At 44.3% G+C, this 16020-nt stretch overlaps 1 protein-coding gene across 1 annotated transcript in view; it reads right to left on the bottom strand.

The window, feature by feature from the left end:
• Window positions 1-15384, bottom strand: part of SLC2A13 (solute carrier family 2 member 13) — a 324413-nt gene extending 309029 nt beyond the window's left edge. Inside the window, exon 1 of the mRNA XM_054018969.1 lies at window positions 14663-15384. Within this exon, the coding sequence (XP_053874944.1) occupies window positions 14663-15212 (550 nt within the window). The 5' untranslated portion in view covers window positions 15213-15384. The remainder of the gene's footprint in view (window positions 1-14662) is intronic.
• Window positions 15385-16020: the final 636 nt, after the last annotated feature.

Below are 16020 nucleotides of genomic sequence, written 5' to 3'. Positions count from 1 at the left end.
TGTAGTGAGGCGGCCTGGCTCCCAGCCGCCCCTGTGAGGGACGAGCCAGAACAGCTGCCAGAGTGGGCAGAGTCACTGCCTGTTCCCGCCCCCCGGAAGTCAAGGGGCGGGACAGGAATTATAAAGGCCCGGCCCCAGCACTCCGTTGCAGCCTGATTGCGGGAGAGGGCAGACGCTGGTGCCCGAGCTCCTGCTGCACCGCGCCTGCCCCAAGCCCGGTATCCTGAGGAGCGGACTGAACTTCCCCTCACCGAGGGTCCGGAGGAGCCACCCGACCTACCCAACGCTCGCTGCCCTGAGGAGCCCATGATCTGGGACACGGCGGAAGAAGCTCAGGATGTACAGGTACCCATGGAGGAGGAGATGGGAAGTGGCCCGGGAATAGCCGACCCCGAACCCATGTCAGTGTGTTGCGGTCAGGATCCCCACTGACCCAGCAGCAGACGGACTGCTGCTGATAGGGCCCCTGGCTGGAACACAGTGGAGCGGGTGGACCTGTGTTCCCCCCTGGCACCCCACGCTGGGTGGCAGTCTCTCCTCCTCCCTGCCGGAGGGCCTGAGCCCCTGAACTTACTGTTTGTTTGCTCAGCCCCTGCCTGACGGCCTGAGCCCTGTACTACGGTTGGCTGCCCGCCCAACCTAGGCCTGGGCACGCAAGACTGAACAGCTCCCCCCGCCTCGTGTAGTGAGGCGGCCTGGCTCCCAGCCACCCCTGTGAGGGACGAGCCCCTCCCCGGGACGTCTACACGCACACTCAAAATATTGGCCCATTTTAGGTAACTCTTGAATCAATGCACTGTTACAGGCTGACAGTGAGTCTACACTGGCAAAACAAAACAAAAAAAAATAGGATCCATAGATCACAGCAGTCCATGCCATAGGAGAAGCTGTAAAGTAGTCAGGACACGGTTGTTTTTTACTACCATGTTTGTCTAAAGTTTGAGTTAGAGGACACTAGCTAACTATGACTGAACCTTAACACTACAGCATCTCTTCATGGAATTACAGTGATGGTGAACTTTGGGTCTTATTTTGGCCAATGTAGGAAAAGCCCTAGAAGCATCCAGCCCATGCGGGAGTAAAGTCTGTTAGGTGGTTAAAGAACACTCATCCAAGGTCAGTTCCATGCTTTTGTGATTGAGAACATATTGAAGACAAAAATTAAAACAGGCACATAAGAACCCAAAATAGAAAAATCCACTATTCCTCTTTAGGACTTTTAGGAGACATGCACAAACAAAACTGGTTAGAGTGGACTCTTTAGGTAAAGCTCAAGTTGTTATTCTACCTCAAATAGACTTTGGTTAAGATGGTAGGTTTTCTATCAGGCAAACCACTAGGCAAGAGCGGTAAACAACAAAGAAAGGAACATGAAGGCATCAGAAGCTATTAGGCAAGGAATGAAAATTAAAGTTATTTTAGAAGATATCCAGAAAGACTTTCTGCACTTGCTTAAAAGAAGAACTGCAAAGAAAAAAAAGTTGCTTCTCAAGGCACTCTTTTTTTACAGCCTTAAAAGTTTAATTTTTTTTTTAAAATAAGAAATTCAGGCCTCGTCTACACCAGAAGTCAACGATGACTGGAGAAATGGTGATGTTATGATCATGATATGTAAGGGGCCAAGCAAATTAAAGGACAAGTGATTTTTTTTTTTTAGATGTTGCTTAAAGCTCTTTTTTGTTAAAACCGTATTTTTATAAAAACATGGGAGAAAGGATCCCCTTATTATAGAATCAGTTATGGTGGGAGTTCATGATAATATCTAAAAGCTTAAATTCTCCAACAAAAATCAGGGAATATCAAGCTTGACATTGCTGATATTTCTAAAGTAAGAACATACAGGTTTGGGGTTTTTTTTTAATTAAATTAGTCTTTTCTGTATATCATAAGAGCAAAAACCTACTGTGACGCTGTACCCCATAATGCTTTATGGGAATATGACATAACTGGAATACATTTTGTGCTGCCTGTGCCATGTAACATATCTCTGTAAAGGTTATGGTCTACTATATCTATTCATCCTATTTGTACACATATATCATTTTGTACTTGAGGTTAAGAATATTGGCTGTATATTTGCTTGATTTCTAAGTAAGCTTTGTGAGGCATTTGGTCAGCTTTTTTAGGAAGGAATTCGCAAGGTTAAGTACCCGATCAGGAAGCACTTGGGGAACAATGCATCTTGGAATGCTCCAATCCACATAAGAAGTCTTCCTGGAGACATACAAGATGCCATGTGAACAATGGCTTCGGCCTGTAAAGACAGAGAGTCATGCATGGACATGTGACTTACCCAGGTGACTCCTAAGCTTCATCTTGGAGCTGGACTTTGCATAGGAGTAAGGAGGGGGTCTCCACCCACAAGAGAGTCTACTTAAACCCCTGGAAGACCCCTCAATTTTGTCTTCAGCTGTCTAAAGAAAGAGCCTCTCCACCACCACCCCCAGAATACCTGAAAGAAATTGGAACAAAGGACAGTGACTGCAAGGGGTGCAAGTGATTGCTGGACGCAGACTAAAAGGAGATTAGCCTGTAAAGGGAGCATTCTGGAACTGGTGAGGATCTTATCTGCATTCAGTTTGATTAGACGTAGATTTGCACATTTTATTTCATTTTGCCTGGTGACTTACTTTGTTCTGTCTGTTACTACTTGGAACAACTTAAATCCTACTTTCTGTATTTAATAAAATCACTTTTTACTTATTAATTAACTCAACGATGTATTAATACCTGGGGGAGCAAACAACTGTGCCTCTCTCTCTATCAGTGTTAGAGGGTGAACAGTTTATGAGTTTACCCAGTTTAAGCTTTATACAGGGTAAAATGGATTTATTTGGGTTTAGACCCAATTGGGAGTTGGGCATCTGAGTGTTAAAGACAGGAACACTTCTGTTAGCTGCTTTCAGGTAAACCTGCAGCTTTGGGGTAAGTAATTCAGACCCTGAGTCTTTGTTGAAGCAGGCGGGAGTGTCTGGCTCAGCAAGACAGGGTGCTGGAGTCCTGAGCTGGCAGGGAAAGCAGGGGTAGAAGTAGTCTTGGTACATCAGGTGGCAGCTCAAGAGAGGGATTCTGTGATTCAACCTGTCACACCTACTTTAAGAGGTTTTTGGAGATAACGTAAGCTGAATCACAAAGCATGCAGAAAAGTATTTGGTTAAAATTAATTTAGTATGAATATTTCATATTTTTCTTACAGGGGTAGTCATTCCCCCAAAAATACATTGGATTCCTGACCAAAATTGGTGCTCTCCTTGGGCTAGCATCTCGGCTTGAAAACAGCTAGAGTAGGCACTTTGAAACTAGCTTCACTGCTTGTTCAGAGGCAAAATCCTAGGCACCATCCACCATAAGTAGAGACTGAAAAATGCACACATACTCCCCACTACTGAAATCTTTTCTGAAGCGCAACAACCATGCCATTCTCCCATGTCATCCAATCCCTTAGTAAATTGTTGCATGTTGGCAATGGAAGCGATACTATCTGTCCCTGTAAAACTGTAGTAAAACAACTCTCTCAGCATTCTTCACTAGGTGAAAAAGCCTATTCCCAGTAAAAGTAATGGGTGTTACGGAAGCTGAGCATCAGTGGTCTCCGAATGCACCGTAACCACTGTAATAACTCATGTTTTAGGAGGATGCACCAAAACAATTTTGGAAATTGTGTTGCTCTGCATATGTAGCTCAACCATTGTAAGACAGTCATATATCCGTACCATGCAATCAATAATCTTGCAATTGTTTCCTCACTTCAGACTCAGTACGCACACTGTAACATCTTATCTCCTTTACATAGAAGGAAATGTCACAATAGCTACTTGCTGTGATCCATTTTTATCTTCTTCCTCTGAAGCATAATTTAATAGGATAGGAAAACTTTTGAATTAATTAGCCCAAGTATGATCCACTGTACACTCGTCCCATAGGAAGCGATACACATCTTGGAAATTTTAGGGATTAATCTACTTTAGGGATTTAGTTTGTTGCCATGAAACAATGATTGAAGCGCAATCAATCATAGTGAAACATCTGCTTGTTAGTCACTTCTAAATGCATAGAAGCATCCTCTATTGTTAAAATTTCCTTATCCCCTGCTAATTGTGGAGTGTGAATTGGTTTTAGTGGTACAACTGAACTGTTAAACTAACTGAGTTGAAGCAAACAAAATGAAGTCTTTACCATGCATTTTCCATTCTATTTTGTAAAATTATATTTTAAAAACATATACATGGTTGTAAATTCACAGGTAAGTTTTCCTCTTAGATGCTATGCTTGATATGTATAGCAAAGATACAATCTGTCTGATACAGTTTGGTAAGCAAATCCAACTGAAAAAACACCCCACTTTTCAGAGCTGTTGTATTGGGCCTCTAAGCTGCAGAACGCTACATTTCTACTGAATGTAATTCCTAAAGATTAACGGAACCTAGTTTTCTGAAACTTCACTCACTTCGCTTACACAAGAATATGGAACCACTGTAATTGAAAAGGGACTTCTAGATCAGGTCAAATATCTGAATCCAACCATGAAAATGTTAGTGATTCTCACAGCTCAAAAGAAAAAAAATAATCTAGGCATTTCAATGCCAACTTTTATTAATAAGTGTTTTAGAATTTTGTCCTCCCTGTAGATGTAAGTGTAAGATATACATTAGTACTCTCTTAGGAGTAAAATTACATACAGATTCAATTCTAATAATCCACACCAGAAAGTGTTATAGTGCAGCCAAAGCTCCAAGCTACTGTTATGGTTGCCTTTCAGGAATACCCTTGATTTTTTTTATTACATATACGTACTCAGAACTGTTTATAAACCCTTCCATTTAAGCAGTTTGTTTTGCTGAAGTTCCATTGTGTAATTTATAAAAATCATAATTTTCTTCATGTTTGCTAGACTGATGTCACTGATCTTCCCCCTTTGGAAAAAATGCATTTCGAAAATGAGTTCATATATAATAACTGCATGGATTTGGCAATGTGTGTAAATAAATAAATAAATAAATTACAATTTGGTCTTCAACTACTTTATTTTTTTATTTTTAAACAGGGACAATTCTCCTCTGCAACCCCCTCCTCACAGGAAGTTAAATGTAAACGTTATGCTAATATAACATTAAGGTTGCAGAGTTAAAATTACAGTCAGGAAGCGCAAAAGTTGATGTTTTACAACATGCTAACCTGGATCCAAGAGGCGCATGTGTTTTATGGTATGTTTCATTACATGAACTGAAATACTTTCATTGTACAAAAAATGTTTTATATTATAATGTGTAGATTAAACTCTAGTACCCCATAGTAAAGTTTGCACACAGATTTCCATGATAACTTGAAAGTTATGCAGGATCGGTGTGCTGAATTAAAAGATCAATTTCAAATGCATATTCATGTATGAGCTACATGAATTTCCTAGGGCACTTTGAAGAAAAAAATAATAAGGAGGTTAGTTATAACTATTTCAAAAAGCTCCATGTGGCCAAATCTTTTCCAAAAAGTCACATTTTCTTCATATCTCTTATTAATAAGTGCACTAGAACAGTCTGAGGAATGTAATTGAACTTGTACAATTCTTTGGTATGAGCATTTAGGACAAGTGTGAGTTAAACGTGGTCTTATGTTTTGTATTAGTAGTTAAGGTTCCTAAAAGTTAACATCCTGTATGTTGACACAATGCTACTTATGACAAACTATGGAAACAGTACAGGAGTTACGTCAATACAATGGCAGAGGGTTTGGGATGCTGCAATATAACAAATATGCTGCTTACTATGAGGTTAGAAGTCTTTAGAAGATGCAACTGTAACCTATCCTAAATCATGGGGCTCTTTGTCCCCCTGTAAGGGCTACATCACAGACAGTCATTTATGAGTCTACACTGCCTTTGAGCTAATGGACCTGTATTTCAGCTCATGCACTAGCAGTTCATACTTTTAGATGCAGGCACTGAATCCCTTCAGATTCACGTGAGGATCTGAATAGCTATGGACCTCTAAAAGCTTGGGATGAGCATCTCTGGTCATGAGGTGTATGTAACCCATTCTGATAGCTCAGGTCTTTGCCCCTTATAGGGCTGTTCACAATGACACCACCTCTCTGGGGGAAATGAAGCCCAGACCTCTAGATTTAAAAGCATGAGCCTCTACTGCTTCAGCTCAGGGGAGTTAAGCGCCTATACCCTTTTTGGAGGAAATATATATATACTTATTTATTTAAAATCATGCTATGCACCTATCACATCTAAATGCCTAAATACACCTCTACCTCGATATAACGCTGTCCTCGAGAGCCAAAAAAATCTTACTGCGTTATATCGAACTTGCTTTGACCTGCCGGAGTGCACAGCCCCCCCCTCGCTACGCTGCTTTACCACGTTATATCGGAAATAGTGTTATATCAGCTCGCATTATATCAGGGTAAATGTGTATCTTTAAAAATGTGGTCCTAAGGCCTTTAGTTCAAAAGGCAGGAGCAGGCTCAAACCTCCACATATTGTGTAGCTACTAGAGGGACAAACCCACATTGTTAGTGGGGATTTTGCAGTGTTTTCAGTATAAAAAGTGGTCCAGGGCATTTGAAACAACATCTTAAAACAGTGAAGTACAAATGGGGTCAGTATTAAATATTGACAATACTCTGGTCAAGCATTAATATCAAGATTATATTTGGTGCTGACCCTCGCTGTCAAGGGGACTCAGTCTTTCCCTCAGGAGACCCTCCACCAATTATACCCCAACCTCTGATGCCCAACCCTTTTTAATCCTAACCCTGGCCTCCTCCAGTAGATTGATTAGTCTTATTGAGGTTACAAGACAGGATGGTGATCCAGAAGAAGGATGCTAGCATGAATATGAACACACACCTAACTTATTTAATCTATCTGAAGTACAGAGGCTGAAAAGATCTATTATAAACATTTCCTACATTTGGTAAGCATTTTGAGTGCTGGTGTCACAGGAAGGGTATGCTTCAAACTGGCAGAAAAGGCGGAAGCAGAAGGAAGGGGAGCACAGAAGGCAGACCAGCCGATGGAGTGCAGGCACACAGCCTGCTGATGCACTGTTCAGGAAGTGAGAGATGACAGAGATTCTGTCATCACTACTAAATGTGGCAAGTTGCTCTTGACACACCTACTTTCCCTAACTTTTCAAATGGTGATAAAGACCCTCTTTTTGTGAGCTTCAGGAGGGTTGACACAGCCAGAAGCAGCTTCAGCAGTATAGTGCTATGGCATAGGTTAAACCTTGTTATTAGGCGTAACTACCACCTTACATTTTTACGTGTAAGGAAGCCATTGTAATCAAGTATTTGAGACAGTTAAGTGGACTTCATCACAACACAGAAGCATGTTTCCAGCCAAAACAAAGACACATCCAAGACCATTCAGGGTAGGTCTACACAGTAAATAGATAGCCCATGACAGCTGACTTGGGCTCATGGGCTCAGGCTGTGGGACAGTTCAACTGGGCTGTAGACATTTGGGCTTGGACTGCAGCCTGACCTCTGGGACCTTCCACTTCGCAGGGTCCCTGGGCTGAAGACAAGGCTCTATCCCCAGAACATCTACTCTGTAATTAAACAGCCCCTTAGCATGAGTCAGCCAGCATGGGCCAGCCATGGGTTTTTAACTGCAGCGTAGACATAGCTCAAATTCCTGACGGTACTTGGGCAAGGGCTCAGCTGGTGTTGTTTGGGTAAGGGTATCAGAGTGAGACAGGACAGAGTCAGAGAGAAGCAGAAAGCCTGCTAAGCAGACAGTAACATAAGTGGTGGTAACGTGGCCGTGAGACAGCTAAGAGGGGAGAAAAAAAAAAAGAGAAAAAAAAAAAAAAAAAACACGTTGGTGCAGAGTGCTGGTTCAAAAGGCAGGCTTCTAATACTGAGCAGAGAAATTGTCCCCTACTGTATTCTAGGATACAGGACTTCATGTATATTCTTTGTTATCTTCTGCATCAAAATTAAAAATTCTGTGCACAATATTTTAAAATTCTGCATATTTTATTTGTCAAAATGACACAATATAATGACACTCCTGCTGTCAGCCCAAGGCGGCTGGGAGTGCTGGGGGGAAAATCACAAATTTTGTGAGGAAAAATAAAGTTCTATGGGGAACATTGATTCCATGCAAATTCTACATCACATAGTGGTGCAGAATACCAGAAGGAGTACTTTGTAAATAAACAAGATTACATGAAAGAAGATAACTAGCTGACTTATCAATTTCTCCTAACTGGAACAAACCCCAACACCGCAAATTTGGCTAACTACTCATGTCAAGAGAAGTAACAAACGTTTCTCCCTTCCCTTATCATGGGGAGCTACTGACTACAGTAAACCAACCACATACAAAAGAAAATAAAGAAATTATAACAAGTCAAGTCAGGACCTTCCAGACATTTCATTTTTTCCCCACTTAACTTCTCAGTTTCCCTTCTTCTACTCACTCTTACTCCAACAACCCCTTCATCTCTGCCATCTCAACCCCCCCAAACCATCTAAAACTAGGTTATAATATGAATATGTAATTAGGAATCCATGGAATTAACAAGACATGGACAATTCATGAACCCGTTCACTTTGTATGCAGTCTCCCTTTCCTCACCACCCTTCAGTTTTTTTTCACATTGTAATCTAAAGAATAAGGACTATGTATAGTTTAGGAGCTAACGCAATAGAAAGACTATTCAGCTAATCCTTGGACAGTAAGTTTCTTTTTCCCAGAAATGTCTCCTAATGCAAGTCACTGGCGAGAAGGGAAAGCTTCACTGTGGACACTTAGTTTTTTTAAACCTAGGGTTACCATATTTTGAGTGTCCAAAAAGAGGACACTCCACGGGGCCCCGACCCCACCCCCTCCCCTGCTTCCCGCGAACATTTGATTCGCGGGAAGCCTGAAGCAGGTAAGGGTGGGGGGAGGAGGCGCGGCCCAGTCTGGCGCCCCCGGCGTCTCCAGCCTGGGTCGGCTCGGGCCCTGGGCCAGCCCCCGGCCCGGCACCCCCAGTCCCGCATATTCCGATTCTCCCGGACATGTCCGGCTTTTTAGGATTTCCCCCCGGACGGGGATTTGAGGCCCAAAAAGACGGACATGTCCGGGAAAATCCGGACGTATGGTAACCCTATTTAAACCAGAAAGAGTAAGTGTGGTGACAGAAGCAAACAAACAAAGATACTCCCTCTTTCAATGCTCCTCGTTTATAGATTTTCATTTTCAATATTTGTGAAGATCAAGTTTTCTAAGAACTTGAATACTAACCTGAAAAAAAAAATGGCTATTTTAATACACCTCTACCCCGATATAATGCTGTCCTCGGGAGCCAAAAAATCTTACCATGTTATAGGTGAAACCGCGTTATATCGAACTTGCTTTGATCCGCTGGAGTGCGCAGCCCCGCCCTCCTGGAGCACTGCTTTAACCGTGTTATATCAGGTCGCGTTATATCGGGGTAGAGGTGTACATGGAGGCCTCACTGTTGCACTAGGACTGAATGAGCTGAGTTAATGAACTTCACTACATGTTTCACACCACACCACAGCTATTGCACATGTACATTAACTCAACTCATTTCACTAAATATGCTCTACTAGGTAGCTGAGGGGAGGGTACAATCCATAGTTTGCAATGGTACACGGGTGGAAGCAGAAAGAAGAAAGTTCAATTTGCATACAAAGTCCTGAATATTACCTTTTTTTCATACAGAGGCAGATTATTTTGATCCCAAATGTTGTCATTCACCTGCAACAGCGCAATCCTAATTCAAATGCAAGACCATTCATTCCTAGCCTGCTGTTTCATTTCTGAAAAGGACTGGGGATATAGACAATGCTAAAGAGAGACTTGCATCTTAGATAACCACCAGAATATAAAAATTGCATACAGATGAAATTAGCCTAGGTTTAAACGTTGCAAGATTAGCAAGATATATAGTGGTTTTCTGCCTTGCTATTGCTTTTCATACAGGAATGAATTGTATCACACACCCAGTTCTGTTACACTTGTTTTCCAACAACATTACAAAAAAAATAAATAAATCTTTTTAACGAGCACACTTCTTATGCAAAAATATATGGCAAAAGGAGGAATAAATGTTGTTCATCTGCTGTCCTTTTCTTTTCATATGTAATACCAGGATTCCAGTTTGGTTGAACTGACAGAAATACTGACTAAAATGTCTACATTTTGCTTATCTCCAAATTTCTGTTGCTTTCATGAGATTATCCAAGCTCCCTCTGGTGGCTAATTCAAAACTCCAAAATTAACAAAAAAAAATTATGTAGAGCTTGCTGGATAAGAGCATCATTACTTTTATACAGAAGGTTGTGGGTTGTTCAAATCCTGTTGGGATCATTACATATTCTATTAATAACATTTTTGCTCAGATTGTTATGAATGAATGACTAACTTCTCATTTTCTAAAAAAATAAGCAATATCAAAATATCATCACATGTATAAAGAACCGCCACATTTGAAAGAGGTCAACAATTTTATTCAGTTTCTGCAGTGCCTTCCATCCAAGAATCTCAGCACATTTACTTTAAAAGGCCCTGCAAGACTAGCATTATCTCTGCTGTACAGATGGGAAAAGGGAAGCACAGAGAGGTAAAGTCACTTACTCAAGGTGACACAGGACGTCTGTGACTATCACAAATAAAACCCTGACCTCCTGATTTCCAGTCTGTACTTCAACCCACAAAGCCATATTGCATTCAAAAATATGGAGCCAAAATCTACTACTACTCTGGTTTGACACCAGCATCACTAACACCTTTGCAAGAGAGCGCAGAATCAAGCCTGTACATATCTATAAACACAAAAACAAATCAAATCAAAGGACCAGTCTGTCCTAGTCCCATTGAAGTAAATCATCTTCGTATGGCATTTGAAAAGCAAGGGACTGGCATTATAATTGCATTTTGAGAATCGAAAGCCATTCTAATGCTTCTGGGGTAGCTAAATGGATCCTCCTGGTGTCACCACTGTAAGCATGAATTGGACAGCTATTCATGATGTATCACATGATTTGTTCCTCACCAGTCACAATTTCTTGATTCTTTGATCTTTCCATTTGTGGAAGCGATATCCACACCTTCGTGCATTATCTGAATATCGCTGAGTGCAGTCCACTGAGTATGGGAAAGGCAGAATCCCGGGACCTCTTTGTTGGATCTTGAATCAGGTCTTTGTTTGGGATGTCACAAGTGGCCCATGATTTGAACCAGCAAGTGCTCGTGTCCTTTCCATTGCCTTGTAGTGTTGACACATGTGTCCAGAAAGGCTTCTTGGATTGGAGTCCAGAGAGTGGCAGTGGATTAAGGTGTTGCTGTATTGGCAGGTCCAGTGCAATCAGGATCTTGCTGTACACCAAGACCATAGCAGCATCTCGTCTGATATTGACTGGTGCAATGCCTGCCAAAACTAGAAGCCATGGTACAAACACGGATTTGAGACAGTCCTTGACAATCCTGAGTGCAGCACTAATGTCAGCGTCAACAAGAGTGTCTCGTTGACACTGAAATTAATTGAAGTAAATTAAGTCAAAAGAAGTTTGCCAATGGACTACATTGAGGCCCTAAGCTGGAACAAAAATAAAGTTAAACTTTTCAGATGCAAAAGATAAATAGCACAAATTAGATCTAATCTTCAGTTGTTCATAAACCCCAATTACTGTCAGAACATTATAAAAGAAACAAGTATTTATGGTAATTATGCAATTTTCCTTATTGCACTTGATAGAACATATAGACCAAATAACATACAATGTATGTTGCCATATGACACTGTAGGCAATATAGAAATAAGCCCACATACAAAGTATGAGGGCCTAGAGTTAAAAAAAAAATCATTCCCAACCTTAATATTTTTGGGTATTAACGGTGCATCAAAAGCTTTCCATCCAGGGCATACAGTATACATTCTGATTGTTTTGTACATTATCACTGCAGTAAATTTAGCTGGAACACATTGACTAAGACTTAGTTTAACTTTTTTTCTTTAAAAAAACTGAATTGCATCACAGCAAGTATGTTGGTAACAGAGTTCTCAAAAAAACGGGCTCATTCAATAGCTGAGAAAACACTCAGCCTCAAACTGAGTTTTTCTACACAACAGCTGAAAGTGCAACACACATAAGGAAGAATGATCTCCCAAAAACCAAAGGAGCCACATTGGATGGGATCGGATCTTTGGAGCCCTTCAATCTTCCTTAGATGAAGGATGGTGTCGATAAAAGCTTTAAGTCTGGGGAGAAGGTGGGGCAACTGAAGAGTGAAGTGCAGTGTTGTAACTGTGTGGGTCCCAGAATATTAGAGAAACAAAGTGTTATTTAGGACTCATTTGACATGTAGCAGACGCTCCCCCCATCAAGATTAAAATGGAGTAAGTATTGCTCACATTTTAAGCTCATCCAGTACACCCTGGAAAAGAAGCCATCAGGTAGAATTAATTGTATGTACAGTCCATACAGATGTGTATCAAGAACTACACACCAAAAACAAAAACAAAATAGCAATTCGTATTGCTCAAGGCAGCACTAATGGAATCTAAATCCTGATTCTTTGGCTTCTAAAACAAATGCTGTCTAGCTGAACCAAAGAACTTCTACTAGCTTATTAGTGTATTTTCATAGCTATACCTTCAGTATGTATCCAATGGAGCAAAACAGAGCAGAGAACTACAGAAGTTATGAGGTTAGATACCTTAACGCATTCTTTAAGTGTGTTAATCCAGAATCTAGTTTTTCATATTCTCTATTTTTGATCACTCTTTGCCTCTAGATTTGACAGGGGAGATATTCATAGAGGAGGACCCTCAAAAAAAACAAACCCACCATGGAAGTTGGAGAAGGGAATAGCAGAGAACAACTTCTCCCCCATTCCACTGCATGAGCCAGAAGGGAAAGCACTCCTCCCTTCTTAGGTGGGCCAATAAGAAAGATGATGTTCCCAAAACACGTTTCTTAAAATATTTGCCTGAGACTTGCACTACCATAAAATGGTTGTGGGGTGCTCCAACGTGAACAGTCTAACATTATGTCTACACTTAAACAAATGCAGCAGCGCATCTGCAGCTGTATCTCTTCAGCATAGCCACTCACTACCGCAACGGGTCTCCCATCACTGTAGTTAATCCACCTCCCTGACAAGCTGTAGCTAGGTCAACAGAAGAATTTTTCTAGTGCTGTCTAGACCTCCAGTTAGATTGACTTAACTATGTGGCTCGTGAGCAATGTAACTGGGTCAACTTAACTTTTTAGAGTAGACCTGACCCAAGGATATGTTCTTTTGTGGTTTGGGTAGCTACTACTTTCTAATAAACTTGCTTTCCAGCTCCACACAGTCGTATTCCTAATCAATATTTTGAGTAAGTTAGAGAACTACACATAATGGTATGTAAATACCAAGAATAAGGATCTGTGGAGATAATGTATCTCATTCTGTACAAATTTTGGAATTATTAAAAACCTATTCATAAAATATCCAGGTGCCACTCCACCCCCACATCACAGCTCATTTCCTCCCACAGCTATCTGCTTTAATGCTTTTTATGGCATGGCACATGACTCCAGAAGTAAGAATCTATGGAGGCAATTTCATGAGAAGCAACATTCCACACTCAGCTTTGAAAATGGTTCTCTAACAAATGAGAGCACCCATGTAGATAGTCATCTACTGTAAATGGAGGAGAATCAGAAAACTGGCCAAATACACAGACCAGGATACTGAGCCTGAATGAAGTGGTGGGACAGATATTTATCCTCACACTCATCAAATACTTAACATTGATATAGCACTTTTCAGGGTCAAAGCCTTATGCAGACATTAATCCTAATAACCAACTCTAGGAGGTAGTATTATTCCCATTTTACAGATGGGAAAAAGGAGAGAGATAGGCAGCGCAACCTGTCCAACGCCATAGGAGTCCACTGCAGAGCTCCAGTTAGCATTCCATCACAAGCCTCACCGCTTTCTGCTAAGCACAAAGCCCATTCTCTGACCTTGCCTTCTCTAATACACACATAGCAACAGGTATACTTACATTTAAAAAAAAAAAAAACTAACAAAACCAGTCAATCCACTGCCAGCGCTTCTCTCTCTGGGGAAGACAATGAGAGAACTAACCACACAGGTCAGATATGTAGCTACATTGCTTAATATGCTACTGGAAGGCACTCAGATACTACAGTGATGAGCCCAGGATAAAACCCGTCATTCCTCCACAGCACACAGGGGAAAGAAAGACTCTCACTTTCAGGCTACACAATAAGCATGTCATCCCTAGGTGAGGGGTTGCCCACTTTTGAGGGCCAGTGCCGGTAGCCAGATGCCCCCAAGCGGAACAGTGCTGGCCCCTCCCATGTAACCTCAACTCCTGTCACTCTAGCCGGGAGTGGCATTTCCCTGGAGGGAGACCTGTGCGGTGGGGGCAGATCCAAAGCACCCTCATTCCCCGCGCTTCCCCGGCTCCTCTGTGAGCTCGACTGTCAGCACTCAGGTCAGACTTGCCGAGTTATTGAAACAAAGTCACGCGTCACTGAAGGGGACAAGCCGCGGCGCAGGAGGGGGTGGGGGAACCGGGGCAGAGAAGTAGAGGGAAGGAAAGGAGCCAGCCGAGGAGGGAAGGGGAAGCGGCGGGGATCGAGGGGGAGAGGAGCGGGCTGGCAGCGCAGGACTCACCGATGCCCAGCCCCACCACGATGCGCCCCCCTAGCAGGGTCTCCTTGTCCTGGGCAGCGGCCAGCAGGGCGGCGCCCGCGATGAAGAAGCAGCTGGACAGGAGGATGCAGGGTCTGCGGCCCCACAGCCCGTTGAGCACCCCGCCGGCCAGCGCCGAGAGCGCGGCGGCGCCCACCGTGCTGGAGACCAGCAGCTCCTGCCAGAGGGCGCCCAGGTTGAGCTCCCTCTTGAGGAGCAGCAGGGCCCCGGACACCACGCCGGTGTCATAGCCGAAGAGGAAGCCCCCCAAGGCGGAGAACACCGACACCACGTAGACGAAGCCCGGGGTCTCGTCCTGCTGGAACTGCCGCCGGGCCGCCCGCTCCAGCTCCCCGCCGGACGCCTGGCTGTTGATGCTGGAGCAGGACTCGGCGGCGATCAGGCTGTGCTCCCCGGCCGCCGCCGCGCTGGAGCCGGCCGAGCCGTCCGGCTGCCTCCGGCGCTTCTCGCCCATCAGGTTGCTCAGGCTCCGCAGCGTGTACTCCACATTCTCACTGGCCTTGCGGGACATGGGGCAACCGCCGCCGCTCAGCGCCCCCCGCCCGGCCAGGGGGCGGGCTCGGGGCCGCTGCTGCTGCCCTGCCGGGGCCGCGATCAGCCGGGGCGCATAGGTCCTGCCCGCGCCCGCTCTTGGGGGAAAGTTACCAGCCGCGGCCGCCGCTACCGGAGCTCAGGCGGAGTTTGAGCCGGAGGGAGGCTCGGGCGGGCGGGGAGGGGACTCGAGCCCAGCTGGCCGGGCGGGGCGGAGCCGGCACGGGGGGGCGGGGCCACTTGGCTCTTACTGAGCATGCGCGGGAACTCGGCGCATGCGCGTCAGCCACAGCGAAGTCCTTCGGCCCTGACCTGATGCCCGAACCTGAGCGAGAAGGGAAAGGGGCGGGAAATGTAAACAGGGGGCGGGGAGCGGCCGGGGCCCACGCTAATGATAAAGGTCCCTCACGTGAGCCGGGCCTGGGGAGTTGCCTAGTCACGTGTGTGGGGTCGCCCCGGAGCAGGCTGGGGGCTGGCAGCTTGGGGTGCAGGCAGCCGCTGATTACTGGCTACAAGGGACGGGGGCAGCCGGCCCCGCGGAGGGGGGTGCGGGCAGCGCTGCTCTCTCCGAGGGGAAGGAGGAGATCAAAGCCCACCGCAGTGCGTGCATGTAAGAGCCTGTGCTTGGGCTGACCCTGCGCCTCGCAGGCCTAGCAAGTCCTCTGTCCCCGGACACCCTGCAGCCAGCGCTGGTGCACGGACCGCTCCTGACCCTGGGACCTAGCCAGGCTGGCGAGGGGAGTGGGCGGTAACAAGACACGGCAGGAGTCACCGAGAAAACCTGAGTC

The sequence above is a fragment of the Malaclemys terrapin genome, chromosome 1, assembly GCF_027887155.1.
Source record: "Malaclemys terrapin pileata isolate rMalTer1 chromosome 1, rMalTer1.hap1, whole genome shotgun sequence".
NCBI classification, from domain to species: domain Eukaryota; kingdom Metazoa; phylum Chordata; order Testudines; family Emydidae; genus Malaclemys; species Malaclemys terrapin.
Note: the sequence above shows the minus strand (reverse complement) of the source record. Positions and strands in the feature narration are given on the sequence as shown.